This window comes from Catharus ustulatus, chromosome 2 (genome assembly GCF_009819885.2).
Source record: "Catharus ustulatus isolate bCatUst1 chromosome 2, bCatUst1.pri.v2, whole genome shotgun sequence".
Lineage (NCBI taxonomy): Eukaryota > Metazoa > Chordata > Aves > Passeriformes > Turdidae > Catharus > Catharus ustulatus.
Window position 1 is genome coordinate 111059609 of NC_046222.1, and position 26004 is coordinate 111085612.

The following is a 26004-nucleotide window of genomic DNA, read 5'->3' on the forward strand; positions in this document are numbered from 1 at the left end:
TTAAACATGTCATAAGTAATGGCATAGGGTTGTTTTTTGTTTTTAATGCAATTCAGTGGGGATAAAAAGCATTAGGGAAATAGGCATAGGGTTGTTTTTTTGTTTTTAATGCAATTCAGTGGGGATAAAAAGCATTAGGGAAATAGGGAAATAGTCCTTAAGCAAAGTCTTGAGCTGCCATGTGATTGTACATACTTGACATGAACAAATAACAAAGCAGTCTGTTCTTCCAGTACTCTTCACATGAGGTTTGAAATAGTGGAAAACTTAAATTTCATACATCTCTGCTTTCCCAAACCCCAGGATATATTCAGGGGCCTCTCTTGGAAGTGCATAAAATGCAGATGCCATTGTGAGCCTGTCTTTTCAACAGAAAAAGCAAAAATGTTTCTTCAAGGCAAGCTATGACTAATAATGAGACACAGTCTTCAACTTCCTCTGTTATTTTGGGCAAGCCTCCCACACCCCTCTACTGCCCCCTCAGCTGTTAAACTATATATGGTGGTGAGGTCTGCAGATCAAAGCCACCTCTCCAAGCAGGATGGATCCTAACTGAGACCTAGATGTCACTTCCAGCAGCATTGACAAAGTATCAATTCAGATAATAACAATGGCACAGGCTCTCTGCAGCCTTCCTGAGTTACATCCATTCCTTGCCCACAGAAACCTCTTCCTCTGCAAACTCAATTATATCCAAAAAATAAACACCATATTGCTGGGAGTCTGTAGAGGCATTAGGTTCACAGTTAAACTCTATGATCTTGGCAGGTATTTTCCAACCTAAATTATTCTATTACACATTTGTAGGAAAATGGGCAGTGATGGCAAGCTAGCAACAGCTCTTTTGAGAGTGCTATGGAGGTCACACATGGTTCTAGAGACCCAGCTGCTCTGCAGGCCTCTCTCAGTGGTCTGATCTCAGCTGAGCTGAAATGAGCTGATGCCAGAGCAAGCTCTGTGATGTGATTAACCCCTAATGCAGATGACATTGTGATCCTGTCTTCTGAACAGAAAAAACAAAGAGCTGAGCAGCTGCCACATAAAATAGCGACACTGTGAGTGAGAACTAGTACTACTCTCCTTTCTGAGTGCCCCAAACACCAATCCCCTGAGTCACACTCCCCTTCTCCAGAAATCTCCCATTTCTGCTATGTAACAGAAGGTAAGTATGGAGCAGCCAATGCCAAGCAGTGCCTCCAGCCTCATGGACAGGAGCCCTGCAGGGATGAGGATCTCTGCTGGCAGAGAAGTGCTCCAGTCATATTTTCTGTGCAGGTCTGGTCATCCAACTACCCTCTACAAACAATTTCTCTTTCATGAAAGCTCAGTGTTTACCCTTTTATTTTCCTGTTAGCTTTATACCTAGCCCATGAAGAAATGATCTCTCCCATGCCTAGTTAAGAATGCACTCAGAGGAGGATCAGCAACCAAACCAGTGTCACCAGACAAAGGCTGGACAGGATGTGCAGTAAAACCAATTAAGCACGCAGTGAGTTTAGAGCAGATTTGTGAACTGAAACTGTTACTCAATGGCCCACATTGCACCAGCTCCTGCAAACTTCTTCCCAGAGTGCTGTACAATGTGACATGGCTGCAAAATCTGGTATGGCTGCAAGTGAATGGTCCACACTTGAAAAAGGGCCACAGAAGCTGTTACATGAAGTTTGAGTAATTTCAGTACTTTTTTTAACCACAGAATAAAAACATTTGAAACAAGGTGCTCCTTTGGGCACTGAGTTCAGCCAATCCCACAGAAATCTCCTTTTGTAGGCAATCCTGCTCCTCCTCACTGCATTCCAAGAAACAACGGGCCCAGACATTTGCTTCATGCTACAGAGCCACAGTCAATTAAATATATAGATAAGATTACTAGAAATAAAAATATTTTCTAGCAATTCCTTCTCTGGTAATGGTTAGTTACCTACAGCAGTGATAAGCTAGATATAAGTTGCAACATAAACCCAACGTGAATTACTATGTTGAAATATTTTAATGTGAGATCTGAGAACATTTTTCTCATACACACACAAAGGCACAAAGCAGCATGCATACCCTTGAACAACGATACAAGAGAGAGTGACAGCTTGGAGTTGCCATCTTGGAATAAAAAATACATGAGTATATATACATAGACAGAAAAGCACGTATCTTTTACATATGTGTATACACACACACACACATTCTGTATGGCTGTACATACATTCTGTAAGTACTGTCATTGTGGTATGTGATGAAGTTATCACAAACTTGAGAACACATCAGTTCTTTTATGCATCTTCATTTGTGGCATTAATTTTCTTCATGGTGTCCACAGATTCTAATGTCACACCTTCCTCTATATTCTACTATTTCTTCTCATCTCCAACCCCTTCCCAAAGGCTGAATTTAGAATTATGATAAATTAATCTTTAAATACAGCTGAAAAGTCAGTAGAGGATGAATTTGATATCCCCTCAAGTTACATGTGCTATAAAAAAGTGATCCAGGTAGGATCACTGGGTCAGTGACAAAAATCTGCAGGTACTCAGGAGTAAAACATAGTTCTAAAAAAGGTCCTTTCATTTCCTGCCTTCCTATTTATAGACTATGTCAACTGTTAAAAAACAGTCTACACTGAGCCCTGCAACAAGGGATTGATCCCTGCAACAAGGGGGACTGAGATACAATTTCAGTTCTTGGTGTGATTCAATCTAATAGAGTCAGTTTTAAAAAGGAAAAACCCAGAAAATACAATTTATCTCCACAGCATCATAACCATTAAAGAAAAATATTTTAATGCCACAGAGCTAAGTCAGCACTGGAGTGTGGCTGAAGAGAGAAACTCTATGGAAGGAACCAAGAGTTTACCATCAGGGCAATGCATGAATCTGTTCTGGATCAGGCCACACCCCTGTGCCTCCCCCATCTAACTTACCCAATACAGCAGCTGAATCTTAAGAAGGAAAGGCTGATGAGTAACATGCTGATTATCACAATGCTCAATTACAAGAGCTGCTAGGGGTCATGAACTTTATACCATCCTAGCACCAAAGGAAACTGCTCCAAATTGTGACTGTCCCAGGCTTTCTGACTCAGAAATAAAAGCTCAACATGCTGCTTTATTTTATCAATGTGCTTCAGGCATCTGTGCTGATTGATATAATTCTTATTTCCTGCATCCTCTTTTCAAAAGATTTTAGACCACACAGGGAAGCCAGAATCTGTTCCTGTGTATTGTAAGACATCACATTTCATCCATTTAACCTCTGAGCCCAATTCCTCTTTGGGTGTCCCAATCAATTAGGACATCAATCTTGATATGAAGGAACCAGAGATGCAGTTTCATGCTTGTGACATTTTCACTGCTAAAAGTTGATGCCTCCCATCCACTCAGCTTCCTGATTTCAGGAAATTGAGGTTTATGTGCCAGAAATTGGAGATTATTAAAAATTTCTCAATTACACTGAAAGCACTTCAGTATTAAGTACTCTGTTCCTGTTATTTATTTGCCATAGTATGATCACCATAGTGTTCCCTCTGTGCTGGGGAAGTTCTCTGTCCTTCACAGGTAAACTTGACAACCTTCAGAGCTGTGCAGTACTCATACTGCACTACAGTCTATCAAGGGAACAGATAAATAATCCAACTGAGGATGAGACAATCCTCTAGCTGTACTACCCCTCAGTGAGATAAAGATCCTCCCATCATTCAGCAGCTGACCTGGGATCTGCTCAACAAAGATTCTCAGGACCCCTAACTGCAGCACCAAGCATCATCATCACCCCATTTGGGCACTTTACCTTTTCTGTTCCCAGTCCTTAATAAACCAAAATGTTCTGTTCTATACCACCACTTCCCAGTCCCAGTCTCACCAATCAGAGTCTAGTCTCCAAGCCATGAGAAATAATTCACTAAGAAACTCCCAGCTGTATATTAAAACAAACAAAAAATTAGAAGAGGCTGGCAAGGAAACAGAGTACCAGAAAATACCATCTAGCCACCTCACTTCATTGCAAAAATCAGTTTCCTCCCCAGGGAACATGAAACCATACAAACAGAGGCTGCAATAGCCTTGTAAAATCCCCAGGGATGGGAAACACCTGCTTTCCATTGTGCACACACAAGTAACTTCTGAGCCTCTGCTGCTGCTTGGATGCATGTATCCTTGTTCAAAAAAGAATTATGACTCTTAACCTAATTTACACAAGAATGTAGATCAACTTGCTTCACCTGTGTATATCTACTTATTCACACCTTTTTCTGACAGAACTTCTATCCCTTATCAGGGAAACACAACGGAGATCTGCCAAGGGAAAGGCAGCAGATGGTGACAAGACAGCAAAGGTTATAATGAGATTTCTCAAAATAGACAGTCTATCCAAAGCCTAAGACTGCATTTTTTTCAGCCTCTTTTCACTAGCATTGGCATGTAAATGATTTCAACAAATTCTAGTAGTAAAGAGTAAAAAAAATCCAAATATATGCAAATACATGAAGAATACTGAAAAGGTTTTGGTGTGGAGTTTGGGTTTGGTTGGTTTGGTTTTGGGTATTTGTTGGGTTTTTCTTTGAGTATTACAAGCACCTGTCCATTAGCCACCCAGTGCCTGTCAGATTTCTTTCATGACTGCAGTAAAGTGTCGCTTCCCATCTAAGTACAACATGGACTCTGAAATGAAGTGGAGAAAAGAGAGAACCACGTTAGTACCTTAGTATCAATACTGGGCAACTACAACTAAACAGACATTAAAATAAATTAATCTTTTTTACAGAGTTATGATGACAACATATTAATGGGATACTTGCCTCCATATGTCTTAGGTACAACTTGTGGGACCTCATTTTCTGATATAAATGTGAAATGGAAAGTATTGGTAGTATGGTGCTCCTTGGTATTTGCATTATAAACTTCACTGTGTACTCGAATCTGGATGTAGTTTTTCTCTGTATAACAGACCTACACAGTTAAAACAAGAGTTAGAGCTTTTTTTATCACCAGTACTGAAAACTGTCACAGATTTAATTACACTTTTTAACAAGAAAAGTCACACACTCTTATAACACATTGTTAATTATCAGTGACTAACACAGGTGACAGCAAAGACAAGGAAAAATATTAATTTTCAAAAGGAAATCAACTCCTACCTGTCCAGAAAGCAGTAGTAAGGATCCAATTTCAACTGGCTTCTGAAACATGATATCATCAACAGATACAATAAAGGGTCTGGAACCCCTGAGGAAGCAAAAGATAAGTTTCTTCTCAAAAATAAAAAGGATGTTTGCAGAAATTTAAAATATATATTTGTCAGCATTTTAATGAAGGATTACTAGAGAATAAATCTCTTCCTTAAACAGAGGCTACAGGAAGAGTTAAGGAGTTATGTCATCACTGGAGGCAATCTCTCACACGCACTTTTTAAGGATACATTATTGCACCATTATTTTATCTTATGACTTACACTCGCTAGACAATCTTCAGGCTATCATTGCTCAGGTCTCAGTTTTTCAAGCACTGACACAAACCACTTAACTTTATATCAGGCCTTGTATACCCCATTAAACTGACACATAGACCTTTGCTGGGTAATGACTTCAGTCACACTTCCTAACCTCAAGCATTAATAGAAGAAGTTTAGAACCCATTCCTCTTGTGTACTGAATGCAAAGATGTAATATTTATTTGATAGAAAGAATATGATATATGGTTAGAAAGTCCATCTCTATAGCTTGGTAAGATAAAAGAAAACAGAAAATGGATGTATTTTCTATCTTGACAGGTGATAAAACCCAAAGCTCCAAGGAGCAAGATGCCAATCTCTTTGTAAATATAATAGATGTTGCAAGTAAAGCAGCACTGAGCACTAATAGTGCATGATTCTACCAGATACCTACATTTTTTCAGCTCAGATTGTTGTTAGATTGGTTAGCTTGGGTTCCCAACCTCTGTGTATCAGCAAAATGCTCTGGATTATATAAATATTGCAGGTCCACAACTCACCCATAGCTGCAAGCAGTTGCCCATCCCAGTTCAAATGCCTTTCTCATGAGAAAACCCCCAAAAATCCTATTGAAGATGTTCCGTGCCTGTACATAGAAACAAATACCAAATTCTTTTCACAGCCTTATGTTGAAGTCTGCAGTTCAGTTCACAGAATTTAACAGAAGTCCCAACATGTGAATATATAAAAAGCACTATTGAAATGTGTATGTAAAATTCAAAATGCCCAAGGCAATTTTACTTAATAGGAGCTCATCTGACTAATTTGACAGGATAAGATAACAACTCAAAATTGTATCAGCAACCAAAGGCCAAACTTTTTGCAAACACTTTGCAAAGGAATTTCTTTACACAAAATGAAGTTTGGAAAAGAAAACAAGGTCATTAAAAATCATCCATTTTGCAAAAAACTAGCAAAAGAAACTAGGCTCTAAATTGCAAGGACTGCAGAAGCCAAACAAAATAATGGTTTGACTAATCTTAGGTAAAAATTCATAGTCATAGAAGAATTTGGGTTGGAAGAGATCTTAAGAGTTATCTGGTTCCAACCTCCCTGCCTTGAGCAGGGATACCTTGCACTAGACCAGGTTGCTCAGAGCCCCCCCAGTATGGTTCTGAACGTTTCCAGGGATAGGGCATCCACAAATTTTCTGGGCAATCTGTTCCAGAGCCGTACCACAATCCCAGTACAAAATTTCTTCCTAACACCTATTCTAAACCTCTCCTCTTTCAGTTTAAAGCCATTACCCCTTGTCCTGTCACTATGTGTCCCTGTAAAAATTTCGTCTCAAAGTCACTTCTGTAATTCATTAAATATTTTTCAAAATACCTCAGGATGGCAAATCTGCAGGCCTTTTAGCTTTGCATCTTCCATCCACACTGAATTGGGTGGTAATTTACGACTCCGGAAACTCACTGTCCTTTGGAAGAGACAATAAACTTTACAGTCCACAGAATTAGCAGAATTTAGCAAGCCAAAAAAAGCATAAATAGCAAATGCAGACACATACTAAAAAAACCCCACAAAAACATAGAACACCAAAATAAACCCAAACCAGAAATGGTATCACTAAACACTGTTCCAGCTGACCTTGAAGCCTTATCTAAAGCTGTCCTTTGATTTGTTATCGCAATAAACCTATGCTCCTCATCTTCCAAATGCTTCTACTAATGTTCAAGTTTATGTGAATGAAGAAGCTTGAGAAAGGTACATGAAAGAAAAGATGAATCACAAAGTTCACACTTTGTCAAAAAAGCCTTGCTCTGTTTTTTTAAATCATAATAGGAAATAAAAGCACAAAGTGAGCTAATAGAATAATTCAACATCAAACATGTAGACAGTTTTTGAAGTTTTCAGACCCAGACAGAATGTGTACAAAGTACAACCACTAATTTTAAGGGAAAGCAGGTCTGCCTTTGGTATACAGCTTTAAAAATAACAATTGTATAGGCTGTAAAGGAAATTATAATCATCATAAACACTGCACTAATGTAATTATACATTGTTCTATCACTGTTGCCATAAGATGACTTCACATCAACTTCAAGTGTAAGAGAAGTATGCTAACAACTCCCTCAAATAATGTTGTCAGGTATTGTATTTAAGCCACATTGCAAGGTTATTTGGTTAAAAGATGGCCACTTCCTGCCCTCAGAGTTTTTTTTAATTAGGTATCATGGCAGAAAACTGATTGTGCAAGTCATGACTGCAAAACCATTCCATTCTCTTTTCTGGTTGAGCATCATCAACCTTCTTCCTCAAAATTATTCTTAACAGCTTGTTTAGAACAACAGAAGACTGTTCTAAGAGCTGCAGCTGTCAAAGTTTGTACCTGCATTTCAAATAAACTGCCACAGAATTTAAATGTGTGTTTATTCCAGACTACCCTGTTACAAGCAGCCACTCAAGCAGGCACTTTTCTCTTTCACAAGACGTCAGTTCTCCTTCACCCCTCCCCTTCTTGCCTTGTGTCCAGTGTATTAAGGAATATGTCATGCACAATGTTTCTTTCTTCTGCAGTGGGAGCCATTTTCAGTAAGGAAGCAGTGCTGAATTCAATCCTCTTCAACTTGTTCACTGAATATTAAAAAAAAAAAACAAACAAAAAAAAACCCCATAGGATTAAAGTTCAAAGAAAAAACAAATAATGGTTCTGAAGATTTTAACCTGCAATCAACTATCTTTCCATTTTTCCTTTTCCCCCATAAGCTAAAAGCTGTATAGGACTTCATGGTCCTATAGATCCAAAGAGAAATTTGGCTTTTATAACTGACTGCAGTGAAATAAAAATAAAGCAGAAGTTCACTAGTAGCTCACCAATGTGATGAAGAACTTCTACACATATTTTGACACTCACACACTGCTCTTACAGAAAACTTGAGTACTGCCCTCAAAGTACAGAACATATCTAACAAGAAACCCTACAGAACAATCAGCTCCAGATTTTGCCAATGGTACAAGAATGGAAGTTAATGACAGAACTCATTACCATAGGCTGCAATGATTGAATTTTTAGCTTAAATTATCTTCTGTCCAATTTATTCAGTCTTTAGTGTTTTTCTAATTCTCAATTTTAAAACTCCAGCTTGAAACAAACGAGGATGGAGCTATATGCTCATTCCCTTGCTCTCCCACTTTTCTTTTCCTGAATTTCTTTCTAAAAGGAACATGTGCACATGGACAGGTGAGAGCTGTGATGTCCTGCAGGCCCACCATGGGGTAAGCAGCTGGCCAGAGCACTAGGAGCCGCTGTGCTGCACTCAGATCCAAAGCAGAGGGAGCATCCTGACAAGGGAGAAGTCATGGGGATGTGCAGAGTACATCAGGAGTGTTTGTCAGTTTAGTCAAAGAGGTTCCAAGCATGTGGTAGCAGACTTTTAAACTCTCTTACTCTACTGATACAAATGAGACAGAACAAAAATTTGATTTTAAACAAATTAGGAGCATTTCTGAGAAGCAGAACTCCTGAACTTTGATTCCTCCCAGCTATTAAGTCGAAACTGAGGCAGATGTGCATACTACCAGGAAATATGACATACATTCCCCTTGCTTGAAGATTTCTTGCTCCTCAGGGCTCTCAGGAATGAGTGGATTAACAAATGCTGGCCTATGGACAGGAAGTTTTTTTTAAGTTACAAACTTTATAAGAATTTGTCCAGTAAATACATTATAACAGTCTTCCATTTTTGTTTACGTACACAGTACAAGACGAAATTACATACTTCAGGTTATGTGATTAAAAAAAATAGGGCTGCCAGAATATCACATTAGCTTTAACTCTGAAGAGGCAGTTAAGGGATCCAAGCACTACCTAGTGCAATCAGGAAAGAGAAAGTGACACTTCTGTGGCTCTTAAGAAGCTAAAATTGTACTCATAAATTATAATGAAGACTGTCCAAGAAGAAAGCTGTTCAGAAACTCGTAAATGAAAACATGATTATATAGGACAGTCTAAACCAAAACTTGACTGGTACAATTCCTTCTGGAATAGAAGAAGCATGATGCCATAGCTAGCAAGTGGTTTTATAATCTACATGTTCCCTTGACAGCCTTATCAACAGCCAAAAGCTGTTTACCACGTGTACCACTTATCAAAGATTATGCCTCCAGCACAACATTTCTATGTTTATTTTACTGCACAAATAAGTTTACTTTAACCTGATTATATAACATTTAATTATTTGCACAAGTAAAGGCAAACACTTATTTTCAAGAGCTGTTCTTCCCCATAGTTTCTAACTATTATTTTTCAACTTTCAACATTTACACAAATGCTGAGAACAACATATATATACATACATGCACACACACACAGACCTGCTGAACAATTCACCTGTACCCAAGCCTTTACTTTGGCCGGCAACAAGAGGCAGAGAGGAGCTTTTCTCTTAAAACAAACTGATCTTTTCCTAGAGGTTTGCTAAACCTCTGGATTTTGGAAATCCACCAGCTTCTTCTCCATCATAGAGTCATTTCCCCTCAGTTCAGCACACATCTACGTCAGCTTTCCTGGCCAAGCCCTAAGCTGCTGAGATGCAAGTTTGCAATGGTCCCAAAGCCACACAACCCTGTTTCTGTGGGGCAACAGCCAACCTAACATATCCTGTACCTCTCTGAACTGTTTTGACTCACATAAATACCCTCCTTACATGGACAGAATGCTTCCAAAACCAAAACATAGCTGGCCTTTGGCCAGCTAGCTTGTTCTAGCCACTGAAGTTTGCATCTATCTGCACAAGTCCATGTAGGCTTGTCCTCAGCCAATCTGCTACTGTATAATTACAGCTGATTGGATGTCATTATTTTGTAAAATTAGTCTTTTAAATGGGAACCATAATAGAATGTTTTCTTAATGTATAGTATATTCACTGGTTCTAGAAAAAATCTGAAGGAAAAAAATCTAGAAACTACTTCTAATGTTATCAGGACCACATAATTATATCAAGTAAAACCCCTTCATTAAACACATCTTTGTTAAATATAAACAGTTATTTAAACTAATTAGAAAAAGAGAAATGTTCATTACTTGGGCAGGCTATATAGGAAAGAGGCAAGAATTACAGCAAATTTTTCTGATGCTGGAGTCATAAACCTAAATGGCAACTGAGCAGTCTTTTATTCAAATAACTAAGGAATTACAGAGAAAGTAAAACCAGAAAAATAACAAAGTGTCTAGGGGGGTTTTAAGTTCTGTGGGAATACCAGCTCCATCTTAGTTACACAAGCAAGTTTTAACCTGAATTATTCTGATGATACCTATTAAGTGTCTGTTAGGGAATTAATGATATTATTCCTCAAAGACTATTTAACCACTGAAACTCAATAATTAATTCAAACAACTAGTAGAATGCAGGTGGGTTTCTGGCAGACTCATTCACTTCTGTGCTCATTCACACTAGTCACTCAAACACACAGAAAAATCTGTTTTAAAAAAAGGGTCAGATCCCAAGTCTCCCAGCAATTCCCGTATCACGACTGCTAAAGTAAGTCTGAAGTTTATCACAGGAAAGTTAACACTTGCCAGCAGAAAGCATCAACTGTGTGGTTTATTTACCACCTACATTTTATGGCTGCCACACATACAGAGCAAGCTACCATGTTTGCCATTTTCAGCACAGCAGAATTCAGGAAACGTTTCCTGTCCTACAAATTACCGTTTATTCTCTGGGTCCCGAGCCACCATGACAAAGGTTGCATCTAACACAGGGTTGTAATGACCATCATGTAGCTAAAAGAGACAGTAAAAAAAAATAAATTACTGAACTCCAAAACTGGAAATGTGCTTAGCTAGCTATTTAGTTGACACAAACTATTCAATCATACTGTTAGTTCTGCTTACTTTCACATTCTGTCATTCTTACCAAGACCTCTCACAATAGGTCAAAGATAAGGAAATAATTAAAACTTTCATTTCAGGAATTCTGCAATGTAAACATTTACCAGGGACTAAAGCTTTGAGCAAGGAGGGGAGGAAATCAACACAGTCATTGCAAAAGGGCCCACTTAACTTTTACTCTGAGAAATGCCATAGCTTTTTTTCTTATATATATATACCAAATTGCCACTAATAACAGCACTGTAAGGAGTTCAGAACAAGAAAGTGTAGCATTATCTTCTGTATCAGAGACTTCATTTAAGGAGAACAATTGAATTAAAAAAAAATTCCTGTTTACCTGAATTATCACAGAATCATAGAATCACAGAATAATTTGGGTTAGAAGGAACCTTAAAGCCATCTACTTCCAATCCCCCTGCCATGGGCAGGGACACCTTCCAAGATCAGGTGGCTCAAAGCCCCATCCAACCCAGCCTTGAACACTTCCAGGGATGGGGCATCTCTGCTTCTCTGGGCAACCTGTCTCAGTACCTCACTGTCCTCCCAATAAATAATTTCCTCCCACTATCTCATCTAAATGCATTCTCTCAGTTTGAAGCCATTCCCCCTTGTCCTGTCACTATATGCTCTTGTAAATTCCCCCTGAAGCACCTCGTGCCTGTGGTAAGATGGAGAGAAGTCACAGGAACTAACCTGCAGCATGTGCATCTTCACTTCCATGGAGGTCTTCCCAACCCAAGAAACATTGCCTGTGAATTTGATGTCACAATCTGGATGTATAATCTTCTGGCACAAATCTACAACACAAACATTAGGGGTTACTGGAGACAGATCACAAACAACTAATACTAGACAGGCCAGATTCTCTAGGACCTTTATGTGATCTGAAAGTGGCAACACACACAAAGACAACCCAAAAAAGACAGTTGTTGCAAGGGACCCAAGGGACCACACTGCTTGTCTGCAGTTTCTGCCTCTGCAGACTTCTGAAGCCAGAACAGGAGTAGGAAGCAGGCACACAGGTGGACAGCAGACACAAGGGAGTGTTCAGTAGAACAGGCAACACAAGCAAGGTCCAACTCCACCAGAACAAATACTGTTCAATAACGAAGCTAAGAATCTGCATGCCAAAATAAAACTAAACACGAAAGTGCAGGAATCACGGAAGTTGCATTTTGAAGGGAAATGACATATGAAATGCCAAAAAGCATCTACAAAACCCTCTTCCCACCTCTTGTCAGTGAAAGCCAGAAAACTTCAAAGCTAAAACAAGATGAAGTGAACCAAACAGGAGTGAAAAAGGTATCCTCAATAACAACCATGGGAAGACAGCAGCTGATGAAAGAGTGAGACAAGTAGATGAAACTATTTTATTTACTAAATTTCCACTTACTGATTTTATCCACCAGAGCTGTAACGATGGATAAAGGAGACCTTTGCTGCATTTCCTGCTTGGTGTGAGTGTAGCAAATAAGAACTGTGAAGAGACCAAAAATGGAGCCAGCTCTTTAACAAAAACGTAAGTGGAGCTGATCAAAAGCATCTTTGCAAAGCATAAGAGGTACCTGGAAAACACAAACTAAAGTATTCTACTATAGGAGAGCACACCTTCCACATCTTTATGTATGTAACACATGAGATGGTTATAAAGAAAACAGCAGCAGCTGTCTCAGTTTTATGGGTATTTACTTACTACAAGGATAAATTTAACTAAGCATTTTAAACCAGCTCATCACTTGACTTCCAATCCCACATAATCTCTTCGCTCTACCTCTGCAGCTCCCTGTCTCAGACTCTTCCTATCTTCTATTTTGATTTCATGAAGGTTGTCCAAGGATACATGCTATCTGAGGACTTTTTAAATACTGATTCCTTTAAAGAGGTGGAGATTAAATAAACTGTGCCTTACAGGCACAAAACCATAGTCAGAGGTATTTATCACACTGCAATTACTACTAGCCAAACCACTATTTAAACTAATTAGCTTTGTTCATAAGAGCACACCCAAGTAAACAGACTCCATGGAGTAATTCAAGGCTGCAAAAATATGTTTTTTTCTAGTGTTCATGTAATTTTCACTCAACACAGATCTTCATTATCAAAAATATCTGTCATGTACTTAATGAGATAAGAGAGAAGGAATCCCTATATGGACTCTTCACTTCAAAGCTGGACTTGATGATCCTTGTGGGGCCCTTCCAAAGCAGAATATTCTGTGATCTGGAAGATCTCTATCTTTCCAAGTAATCTAAGATTTTTTCCCTGTGTTTACTGGAGTTACAATTCCAAAATTTGTTATGCCTATCAACTTATTGTATCAATATGACCACCCTGAAGGTTGTTTAACTGGGACAGAATCCTGATTAACACAAAACAATACATCCCCATTGGAACTGACTGGAGCCCAGTATGACTGCAGAGAAGGCAAAGACATTCAGTGCTGTCACAGGAAAAAAAATTGGATCTTCACAGATTTCTGGGGAAATTAAACAGGCTCCTTCCTCTCATCTAACAATGCAGGGTAGTGAACAGTTTGAAGTCTCCTTTTTGAATTCAGGACAGGCACTGAAACTAATATCTTCCACCTCCTAGGAAGAAATATCAGTCATGAAGCTATTTGGTCTATCCTCAATAGATATGCACTCATTTCTTTCTCTGCCTTCCTCAATTTTGTCCATCTGGACTCTCAGAAGGAACAGAAAAGAGATGTTACATTCACAAATTTCCTTTAATAAGCACTTAATTCTTTGTCAAAAACCTCCATCAAAAGCTCCCAACAAGTTATGGAATTCAGATGAAGGAGGAAGTCATCTGGAGATGTTTGAAGAAAAAGTATCTCCCAGTCCTATTAATAACCTCACACATATGATACAAAAGGAAAAGATAGTGAACTTTTCAAGGCCACAAATAAATAAAAAAGAGAAAAAAAATTTAGAAACATAACTCATGAAACAACTGGTTGGTTTTACCCTTAACAACAATTTGCAGAACCCAAAAAAAATTTTTTTTAAATTTGTTCTCAATGGATACATTACATATTTTCCATATTATACTCTCTTCTCCCCAAGGGAAAGATTAAAATATTCGCATCTCATTTGCATTTTGTTGTGGTTTTTTTAAGATTTAAAAAAATCGTAAGTTTTCGTTTGCAATATGCACTCTGCAAATTTTCTGAGTTCACACTCAATGCAAATTCATAATCTAGGATCACTTTTCAGTAAATTATTTTTGTAGCTGGTCCCTTAAAAATCTGGCAGAGGCAGGAAGCTGAACAATTTTTCTTCCATCTGCTCTTTACCATCCTTCCTCCTCTTTCAGTACCAATGTCTTCTTTTTTCCTTCCTTTCTGAGGTGGCAGAATTATGGGTTTCCCTCCAAGGTCATACTGTGTCACACAAGCAGTGCTCAGCAGTAATCAAACTCACTTTGTGCAGCCTTTACAAGGGCATAGGTACATACCTCCTAAACTGTCGAGATCTTCAAGTATCCTTCCAAACCTGCAATATAGGGGTTTGACAATTAAATACTTAACAGAAGTTAAGAGTTTTCTGTAGGTGTAACATGGTTGCTTTGTTACCTTACACTGTTGTGTACATTCAGGTACTTTTCTCTTATTTCAGGCTGACTTCCTAGAGGGAGAATAACTTCCAAGTAGCTATCCTTCATTCTCCTAGGAGGGAGATCTTCCTGCCGTTTTGCCAGTAAAGTACGAAGACCTTTTCTTTCTTGCATTGCTTGGACATGATCCCTGGTAAGGAAAAAAACCTTAGTTCTGAAGTACAACAAGAGAACTGAAACCCTAACTAAAAGATGTCACATCAATAATTATGGAAGTTAAAACCAAAAAGTAGTAGAAACAGCAAGACACAGTGAACATGCCTTGAAAAGAAAGTGAAATGCACAAAATGAGAGATGCTAAGCAAAACTACCGCAGAAATCTTTGAAATAGTTTGTGTACAAGTGGCAAGCACATACTTCACACTAGTGAGATGAACAAAATGCATCTAATTCTGAATGCTACCAAAATCATTCCCCTTGAAAAGAACAAACCACACATAATTTAACCTATGAGGTTTTGTGCATATTTATGTTTTCCAGAGCTACAGTATCACAAATCTTCCCACACTGCCAATGTTAAAGGACTGACCATCAATTTACAATCTCTCCCGAGAAGTAAAGCAGATGCACAGTGTTGGCTAGCACTAATGACAAGAGAACTAATCTGCTAAGACTTGCCATCATCCATAGGTGACTTCCCCCTTTGCAGCACCAGTTCAAACAGCAAGAAAGAAAACTTACCTACTTCTCTTTCTCTCTTCCTACCCAGGAAAGGTACAGAAAGAAACAACACAGAAAAGGGAGAAAATTCCTTTAGAGCTGCTTTTCCAGCACCACCACCAAGTCAGAGGGGTTGCAACTCTCACAGTGAAGGATGCAACTTACTGTCACTTCTTCCCAACCTACCAAGTTGATTCCTTGCACAGATATCTACAAGATGTAACAGTCTTGCCCAACATGCTCTCCACTCTCTGACCTGTTCCAAAGTTCCCTACCCTTAAAAGTGCAACCTGACTTAATAAAGCAAATATTTCATAACATCCCTAGAATCAATACCCATCTATTAAAAACCTAAGTGTTAAACATGCAACAGTTCTGGTATAAAGCCAAGGCCACGCAATAAACAAAAATATGGATCCACTTCAAAGAGCAAGAGAATGCATAAAACACTAAGCAACCACATTTAATGGTAAATTTCAGGATGAGTGCCATTCCCTCAAGTTGTGCTTGCTGCATTGCTGAGATTTCAGTGACACTGTGTTTAACAAAATCAATTTAAAAAATAAAATAAAGAACGAAAACAACCGAAAATCTTTTCACCAAAAAAAAATTTTGTCTTAAGTTTTGACTTTGAATGAATTCTGGATATTCATTTAATATGAAGGCTTACTTGGCTTGAATATTATTTCAGAAAGCCAAGCTTCAACATATTTATATTCCCCCTTTTCTGTTTAATAAGTTTTGGGGAAATACAAATAATCCATGATCAAAGAGAACAAAAGTCAAGCAGAAAACTTCAGTTATTTTCATTTGTTTGTTTGTTTGTTTTAAACATGAGATGTGGTTTACCTCATCTGGGCAACATGATTACCGTGGAGTTCAGAGAAAACAGAACAATAACAACCTCCTGCAGAGGGTTAATGTTTAAAGTTATGCCACTGTATAGCAATGGAATATTACTGGATGACTAATGAAGGATGCAAAGTCCAAGATGATGCATCTTCATGCTTTTTAAAAAAGTTTTTTCCAAGGTTTTTCAGTGAAAGGCTTAAAAGAAATTAATCAGAAAGTAAATCAGAAATTTGTCTACAAACATAAAGAAACCTAATAAAAATGTAGCTATATTCTGTTTTCACCAGCTCCATCCTGGCTCCTCTGAGGTGAGCAGCAGAATTCCTCTTGACTTCCACTTCAGAATGTGTTCTTTAATATGCAGAAGTATTAGGCTCAATATAGTAACACTTTTTAACAGACAAATACTGTTACACACTGCAGTACTAGTCATACAGTAACAGCAAGTCATCTAAGTATTAACAAGCACCTGCCCTAAACATTCTGAGGAACGTTTATATCTTTCTGAAATGGTCACAACTCCATCTAGACTATATTTAACAATTAACAGATTTACAGTTTTAACTATAATTTAAGTATAAAACTAGAATAAACACATAAGGAAGATATTTATTTTTAATAACAAATACAAAATGTCACTGGCCTTTACAAGAGAAATCACAAACCGAAGTCTCCCTTTTGCAAAGTCAATGGTTAAAGATGTTCCTCCAAAATGCATGCCTGCCCTCTCCCAGCATTCCAGATATGTGTATATCAGTCCTTCCCCAGTTCCCTTTTCAGGACCCCTATCAAGCTGCTCCTAAAATTTGTCCTCTTTAGTCATGCTGTTGCCTATCTCAGTTAAATCCCCAGCTGTTCAGTCTCCACATGCATCAACTCTTCGACACTCTATTTTTAAAGTGGCCTCTCAAAGGCTACACAACCCATGTCCACTAAACCTCTCAGTATTAAACCTGTCTCTCTCAAGCACTCCCATCTATGGTCTCCCTGGCTTTACTTCTTAATGGCAGCTAAAGGATTCATCACTTTTCAAACCATTTCTGCTGTATTTTGTACAGCATGAGAGAAGTACCTGTCCAAGAAAAACACTGCTGTGGTGATCCTGGTCTCAGTCTGCTCTCCCTCCAAGATGGGAGCAGTGGGGGGGTGAAAAATAGATGGAAGATCAGATTTGACCTCTAAAATCTCAGTTTTCAAATGGTATTTCCATGTGGCATTGTTCCTCCTCAGCCGTTCTGGGATGGGGGAAAGGCTTTTTCATAAACAATTTCTAGAGCCCTTTCAAGCTCACTTGATGAAAAGTTCAAGCCCCCTCATACTTAGATACTACTCTAACTAAGCAAAAATCAGCTTCCTAGATTCAGACATTTTTGTTAGAATGCCTAAAGTTTTGTTTAGATAAACTGAGTCAGAAGGCCTGGACACATCAGATACTTCACCCAGGCAAGCCCCCTCTTCATTTCCCTGTCTCCCACAAAGTGGGAGAAAAGAGCTCAGCAAATACAGCCAAAATTAACAAAAACCATGGGACCAACCAAACTGCAATGTGTATTCCTCCAGACTGTTTGCTACATTTACTTTTACAGACTGTGACAGCAGAGGGTTACAGTCAACTCTGGCTTATTCACTGTAATGGAGGGGGAGGAAAGTAACTTGAATAAAGCCAAACCAGCAATTATTTCAAGTATATGTAAATTAATAAAAAATTAAGTTAGAGCAGACAAAGGAAATGCTTACGATGTTCCTGATTAAGGAGACTCTAATCCCAAACTGACAATTTTCCAGAGACACAGGTGGCATTCAGAACACAGCCTGCTACACAGTGAACAAGCTCAGTTGCCCCTGTATCCAGTGCAGGATAAATCCATCATGCTGGCAATCCACCTAGAGATAACTCAAGATGTAACAGCAACACAGCATTGACAGCCAGATTCTACAGCTCATAACTCCCACTGGATTTAAAGCTAGTGGGACAATCTTGCAAGCACCAAGATCTGGTATTTTGTTTCTGCCAGAGAAATCTTAGAAGTTTGTGATCCACAAAGTACCAGCTCGGAAGCTTTGTTTCAATTACCTTTTAGTGGCATCTTTTTCTTCTCCTGACAGCAAGCTAACTTTTGGCAACTCCCACTACCACAACCCTGAGCTCCACCTTGGTTTCAAATGAAGTAAAATACATGTAATGCACACTGTACCTCCAGTTGGTAGATGCTCCCACTAAATCCCTCAATTTGCTCCGCACTGGAAAAGAAAAAAAAATCAAAGCAAATCAAGTTTAGCTCTGCAAGTGAGGTTGCCTGGCATTAAAGGCACAATCCTCATCCCAGAACAGGAAAATTAAGCAAATTCATGCAAATAGCAGCCTAGAAACAAAAGTTTGGCCAAATTCACCGCTGCTGTTAGTAGGCATATCACAGTAATGGGTTGAGTAACATGATGCCATAGCTTATTGCATATAGCCAACAAAGAGTGTTTGTTAGTGCAATCAGTCACCTCCAGTGCTAATTAATAACTGAGAGACAGCATGGATCAAGATTAGACTGGGGAATTTGGATGTGAAAATATTACAGCTTAAACACAAACAGAGATAACACAAATCAGAAAGTCGTAAAAGAGCTTAAAAAGGATTGGTGCAGCTGGGAAACCAATTAAATAATCCCACCCACAAAGGCAGGCAATAGCAGCAGACTGGTTCTTGCCAGCAGGGTTTCATAGCCCAAATTTTTAGCAGTCTGAGAGAATATAGTGTTAAGACACTGAAGACAGGCCTATACAATTTATTCAGGCACTGTTTGCACTCTCAGAGTTAACAGTAGTTCTGCACAAGTTTTTCCTAAATTTCAATACTAAACTGCATAAGCATCTTTTCTACTCTTTCTCAAATGAGATTATTAAGTGTGCTAAGGTCTCACCAAATTTACCAAACTATTCCATGGCTGGTGAATTCTGGCTATTTGGAAACATTTCAAAACAAGCAGCAACAATTCCCAAGCTCAGAACAGAAGTTGAGAATTGTACAGAAGAGATTCCTTGCCTATTTACACTGATTTTTTTATACTAGGAGGTTCAAATATTAGGGACGAATCAAGGAACAGCAACCAAAAAATACAGTAATTTCATGATTATAAACCGCACGTTATAATACAGAGTGTGATAAAAGGTATCTATTCCATCACCATCTGTTGAGGGTGGGGGCAGTGATCCTTATCTCAACGGCAGATATTCTGCTAATGGGCCATCCATTGAAACCAGGCAGGGCATTGTTCTTTATCTTTTCACAACCCATCCTTCCTCCAGCGAGTCATTGTCTGCTAATGGCCATTGAGTCCCACTGTGGGACTGATAAAATTACTGCATCCCATTGGAAGTTGCTCCAGCCAGGGGGAAGAGCCCAACATTTCTTACCAAGATAAAAACAGAGGTTTGGGGACACTAAGGGAGCCCCTTTCTCCACTGGACTCCAGAGGAAAACTGGATTTCTCCACATCACCACTGGGCCTCCAGAGGGAAACTGCACCTTCTGCAGGAGCACTGCTCCAACTGAATCACATCTGTCACTGCAGGAGGATGCAGCCACCATTTAATGGGACTGCTACCAACACCCTGCCTGACGGGGTGTCAGGTTGTACTCTGACTTTGTCAGGGTTTGGAGTTTGTTTCTTTGTAGTACTGTATTTCTATTTTAATTTCCCTAGTAAAGAACTGTTATTCCTAATTCCCATATCTTTGCCTGAGAGCCCCTTGATTTCAAAATTATAATAATTTGGAGGGAGGGGTTTACATTCTCCATTTCAAAGAGAAGTTCCTGCCTTTCTCAGCAGACACCTGTCCTCCTAAAACAGTAACTTTTCTTTCTTTGTCCATATGTAAGCTGCACCTGATTATAAGCCGCACTTTGGGTTCGGACCAAAATTTTAGTCAAAATGGTGTGGCTTATAATCGTGAAATTACTGTACTCAGAATTTCATAGTGCAATTGAAAGAGGCTGCTGGTGAGTCACAAGCTGATCCTTTATCAAGTTTGGCATTTTTTAAACTAAATGACTAAATGGTCAGAGTATTCACAGTGATCAGCAAGTTGTCCTATAAACCATGGAGCAAGCATAGCTGAATTCCTAGGATTGAGACCACATTCCACTTTCTCCATCAGTTCAGCTCTGCCCCCCTCCTCCTCAGTCACTTCAGATTCTGCCCAAGTCCCCCCACACCACCACTACTGCTATACCCCAAACCTCCCCTTCCCTGTTCCTTCCCCTGCAACACCCTCAGCCCCTGCCCCTGCACTCCCAGCCTGTTTCTGCTCTGCCTGCCTCCTAGAGAAGCGCCAGCCTGAGCCAGAGGCAGGCAAGGGAATGACTGCCAGCCAGCACATGGATCCAGTGACTCACCAACAGCCAGCAAACACCAGGTTTCACGGCTAATCCCAGCACCAGCTCTGGCACCCTAACAAACCTCTGATTTGCAAGCAAATTTTCACAAAATTTGTGGAAATATGATTCTCTTTGAGACTGTGGCTCATCTATTTTGGGTGACATCAACAAAAGGTTCTGGAAGAAGAGGAGGACAAGAAGATAGGCGAAAAAAGACAATAAATAAATTCCTTAGGCCTTATTTCTTTACAAAATTAGGCTAAAACATTTTGAAATCAGAAGACTACTACTACTATTAATTCTAAGAACAAAAAAAATTTCAAGGAAAGAATCTGACTGAAAATCTTGAGAGTTGATTTCTCCTGGAAACAGGGAAGGTCTGATTTCTTTTTCCTTAAGCAGCAGCAGGCTTTCTTACAGAACAGGTAGTACTTTCTTGTTACTCATACTCCACCTGTGAAACTGCCATAGCATGCATTTGATGAATACAGTGTTAGCAGAAACACTGTTACAGCTTACAGAACACAAAACCTCAATTTTTCAAGTGTGCAGACTGTGCTGGGATGGACAGGGAATAAACAACTTTGTTTAAACTAAATTCATCTTCCTTTTCAACTCTAAAGAGGTCAAAAGCTCTGAAAAAAATCTCAGATCCAAACCTGCAAAAATGTATGTAAGCTGTTAGTCCCGTTTAATACATCTGATTTCACTTGTTGGTACAAAAGTAAATATTATCCAGGCAGAGAACATATTAAAATTTTTATCTTAACAATAAAAGGGACAAAGTGTAAAGTGCTTCTAAATGTTATCAAGCCAAATCTAGTCCATTTTATGGCTCATAAGTACACAGTTTTTAACTTTTTCCTTTTTTTCCTCCTGGGAAGACTATCTTGCTCTTCTAGATATTAGAAATTTAAGTAACAACAGAAACTTAAGTAAGAAAATTAAGCACAAAAATCTATATGGTATTTCTTTTCTTATCTGGCAAATGTTTTAAGTGTGCAAAACAGTTATAGCAAATGGGACTTCTCCATCATGCTCATGTAGCACAGTATCTCCTAAACTGGGATCAGTGGGTCATCCTGCCAGAGCAGCAGGGTCTGAGTTTATTTGCACTGTGCTGTGGAAAAGGCAGGAGGGCAGCCAGACAAGCTCACTGCATTCATCTCTACCACGGAGATCCATGTCCCTCATGCTGCTGCCTCTCCAGCTGCATCCAGGTGCAGGCTTTGGTACAGAGCTTGGTCTGGACTTAGGTGAAGGACGCAGACTCAAATGTCTAAAATGAAGCCAAGTACTGCAGGAGCTGCTGCCCTGAGAGATTTTGTATCCCACAAGCCTCTTAGAAACATTAAATCCAGCACTGCAGACAGACTGTGCTGACAGAGATTTAGTGCAACAAAACTGCCACAATTAAGACCAGGGCCATTCACCAAAGGCAAAGGGGCTTTAAGCAAGGCAACAGAGAAGAATTATTCAACTTCATTTTTCATCAATGCTAAAGTAAGGAAAAACAGTAGCTGAATAAGTTTAGTGTTATAGCAAATATTTTAATATGTACAAATTACCACAACACACCATTATTCACATGAATGGGTGACTGTCCTGTAGAGTACAAAACACAGATTAGATTAACAATGAAAATAAACAATGCAATTTACATCTATATCTATTTTTTGTTATTCTACCTGCTTCAGTTTCATTTAGGCACATGTTCCTTAATTTTAGTAACTGCAGGCAATCTATCCTTGCCTGATTTACAGTCTTTTTGTTTCCAACTCAGTTTGTCCTTTCCTTTCAGGCCAGCTTTCCAGTTCCCTGTCCATTGACTCTGTGTGGTATCTGCTTGCAGTGTAATCACAAACAGCTCTTCAAACTTGGCACCACCATGCTCTGTTGACAAACACTGTTAAATTTGGGAAGAGTATCTGGAGAATTTTTCAGAAAATGGGATTAGAGTTTTTTCAGAGGAAAAGTGTAGCCTCCTTTGTGTAGCCTTTGGGCGAGCCATGGAAGAAGTGAGGGCATTCACAACAGGAATCCAAAATTGTGAAAAGGAAGCATGTGGAAAAACTAGTAGGAAAAAGTATTTGGTGTTTGTGAAAGCATGGATCCCAAACTGAAGGTATAGTTTACATAACAGTAAAATAGTTCACATATCAGCAAAACTCTGAATAATTTTGAAACAGAATCTCAAATGTTTACAGTTATTGTAGTCCACAAAATATTAGTACCCCTTGGAGTACTAGGATGACCTCATAGTTTCACAATTTTTACTGGCCTTCTAGATGGCATAATTTTTAAATATTCAAATAAACAATCAGGGCAAGTTGCAAGTACACAACATTCCGTATCCTTGCTTCTCTCCTGTAACATCCTAAATTGCTATTTATTAACAACAACAAAAATAAGTTCTCTAACAAGAAATAACTCTCCTGTTCTCTTTTACTGGATAACCTGAAACTATTGGTGACTTCTGTTTAGAAAACAAAGGAAAAAGGAACATCTCAGATATAAGCAGAACACTATGAAGGAATTATTTGTACCTGGCTCCAGCCTTTTTCCTCCTGCCCTTTTCTCAGTACAAGGGATTAGAACATAAGAAAACCTTTTTAAAAGCTTCTGAAACAGGAGCATTATGGTTTATTACTATTAGAGCAGTGAAACAAACTTTCAACACAAAGCTCTATTGACAAGAGCAATTTCACGAGGCAGTGCTGCTGATCTGATTAAAAGATTTCTACCAATTCACGAAATTAACAGGACTGACAGGTTAGAAGTTCTTTATGGCATTGTTTCCACTCAATTCCCATTTCTTGGTCATTCTCTCCAGTTCCATTGTACCTATCTGCACTACACTGACTTACTATCAAGACCCAAGTTGAGCAGCAGTTATTATGTAGAAAAGAACCAAGCTCTGCCAAGGCTGAAGAACCAGAGGAGCCTGTAAATCTGGAGTTTCAATGATTATGCATATTTGTGCCATCCACCTCCAAACACACTGATTTTCTGCTGCTTCCTAAACACTAGCACCATAAGCTAACAGACAAGGGCCCATTCATTATCCAAACCATATTAATACATGAAGGGACACCACCTGAAAAAATAAACTCCTTAGTAATATCATTTAATCTTCTGGAGCTCAGCTATTTACTTTACCTTCAGACATGGTAAGAAACTCTGGGGAGGCACTGGTCCCAGAAGTGAGAGTCCTAGCCAGAACAGAAGGAAGATTCCTCATGATGCACAACCTATAGGCAGAGCAGAAGAATTTAGTGTCATTAAAAATAATTCTATGAAAACAATTTAGGACTTAATTTTGGAATTATGCTGGTGACTTCAGAAACACCAGTCCTTATTTTCTGCTTGATTTTTAGAACTAGATACTATCAGTGCAACAGTTCCAAGACAACTGAAATTCCAACTGACACCCTTGCTTATCTAAAATCAAGAAAGAAGAATATTTCACTGGCGGTAATTGCTCTCTTCACTGACTATTCAGATATCCTGAGACAACCAATTTAGACTTAATACCAGCTTCTACTCTATAGCATCTTAACACAGATGGGGTCTATGTGCCTCTACGAAACAATCTATGACCCTAACCATACACTTCTCCTGCACTTGGCTGGTGTGCATGGCAGTGAAGGAGGAATATCCCAAAAAGGATTTCGCAAGGTCTCACAAGGAGTCCCATTCAGCCAAGCCTGGTTTTCTCCTCCATGGCTTAGCACTGCAGCAACTCAAAAAAGCCCAAAGTGCAGGATATAATCCTCTTAGTTATTAAGCAAAAAGGGACAACCATGAAACCCTTCAGAGAATGTAATCCACCCACAATTCACTAAGTGTTCTACAAGATACTAGCCAGCACTACTCTTCTAGGCAAGCATAACCGTGGTAACACAAAAACACAGAGGGGTGTGTAAAACCCCTTGCGATCGTTCACAGCATCACCCTGACAAGGAATATTAATTGCTGGTCCCTTAATTTTCTTCCTCTGGGACAGGGGCTCCACCTCAAAAAAGGAAAGGTGGCAGGCCCCCGGGCACCAACAGAAAAGCAAGGTCATTTACACATCTCTTTCTCCCTTTCATGTATATCTACACATACGTATCATGTACACACAACCTTTCACTGTCTGCAGATACCCATGGAGGCCTTAAGAGAGTAAAAGGGAACACAAACACATACATGGAGAAAAAAAAATAAAACTCTGAAGAGCAGCAGAGTCCCGTATGCAGCAGGAATGACGTGAATGGCGATGGTGAAACGCCTCCGTGACTGCAGCAGCCTCTGGGCTCGGTGTGTCACGGCCCGGCCCGCAAACGCCTTCCCGCTGCAGCCGCGCCCCGGGCCCCTCAGCCCAGTGCCCCAGGCCCGCCCAGGCGCCGCGCCCGAGGCCGCGCTGCCCGCGGCGCCGCTCGAGTTTCGGGGTGCCCCGCCCTGGCCGCGCCCCGAGCCCCCCACGGCGGAACGCGGCGAGGCCGCGGGGCGAGGGTCGGGACATGGCCTTCCCTGGCCAGGCCCGGGCCCGCCGGGGGCACCGTCTCCCTGCCCCGGGCCGGAGGACGCGGGGGCCGCCTTACCGGGTGGGCACCATGGTGCTCGCCGGGGCTGTCACCGCGGGGCCGCGCCTGCCCCAGCCACACGGTCCTCCTGCAGCAGCGACTCGCCGCTCGACTCCGGGCCGCCCGCAGCTGGGAGCCCTCGCCCTGCCCACCCCGGGATCCCCGCGCGGCACCGCCCGGCCTCGGCCTGCCCCGTGTCCCTGTGGCCGCGCAGCGCGGCCGCTCCCCGGGGCGGAGGTTGGGGCAGGACACCGTTGGTCGTCGGGCGGGCCCGGCAGAGCGGGCGGGCCCTGCCGAGACGCTTTTAATTAACACCGTGCTGTTTTCTCGTTAATGCTCCGTTTTTTCACTGTGCCGCGATGAAGGCGGGCTGGCGGCGCTCAGCTGGGCGCTGCGCCCGGAGCCGGAGGCGCGCCCCGAGCCGTCACACGGCCGTGGGGAACACGGCCTGCTGCCCCGGCCCGTCACTTGGGGGCACTGCTAGGGAACGTAACTGAGAGCCTCGCAATTTCGTAAGGAGAGGCTTCAGATCTTGAAGAGTGACGTTATCACTCCGTGCAATTCCCTGAAAGGAGGATGTCGCCAGGTGGGGGTCAGCCTCTTCTCCCAGGCAGTCAGCGACAC

General features: G+C 40.3%; 1 protein-coding gene across 7 annotated transcripts; it reads right to left on the reverse strand.

Moving 5' to 3' along the window:
- Positions 1–1971: 1971 nt before the first annotated feature.
- On the reverse strand, positions 1972–25541 carry ACOT9 (acyl-CoA thioesterase 9). Of its 7 annotated transcripts, none has more exons than XM_033053020.2 (16): positions 25399–25541; positions 23972–24063; positions 22391–22417; positions 18639–18684; positions 14891–15061; positions 14773–14810; positions 12707–12790; positions 12007–12110; positions 11132–11205; positions 9017–9084; positions 7943–8054; positions 6807–6897; positions 5978–6063; positions 5125–5212; positions 4786–4936; positions 1972–4648 (listed from the first exon to the last, which is right to left on the reverse strand). In XM_033053020.2, the coding sequence occupies exons 1-16, from the start codon at positions 25410–25412 to the stop codon at positions 4590–4592; spliced, it is 1305 nt and encodes a 434-aa protein (XP_032908911.1). In that variant the 5' UTR covers positions 25413–25541; the 3' UTR covers positions 1972–4589. The 7 variants fall into 7 exon arrangements, with proteins under 7 accessions (XP_032908911.1, XP_042634988.1, XP_032908912.1 ...); XM_042779054.1 differs by lacking the exon at positions 25399–25541 and adding an exon at positions 25004–25092; XM_033053021.2 differs by lacking the exon at positions 25399–25541 and adding an exon at positions 24941–24963.
- Positions 25542–26004: the final 463 nt, after the last annotated feature.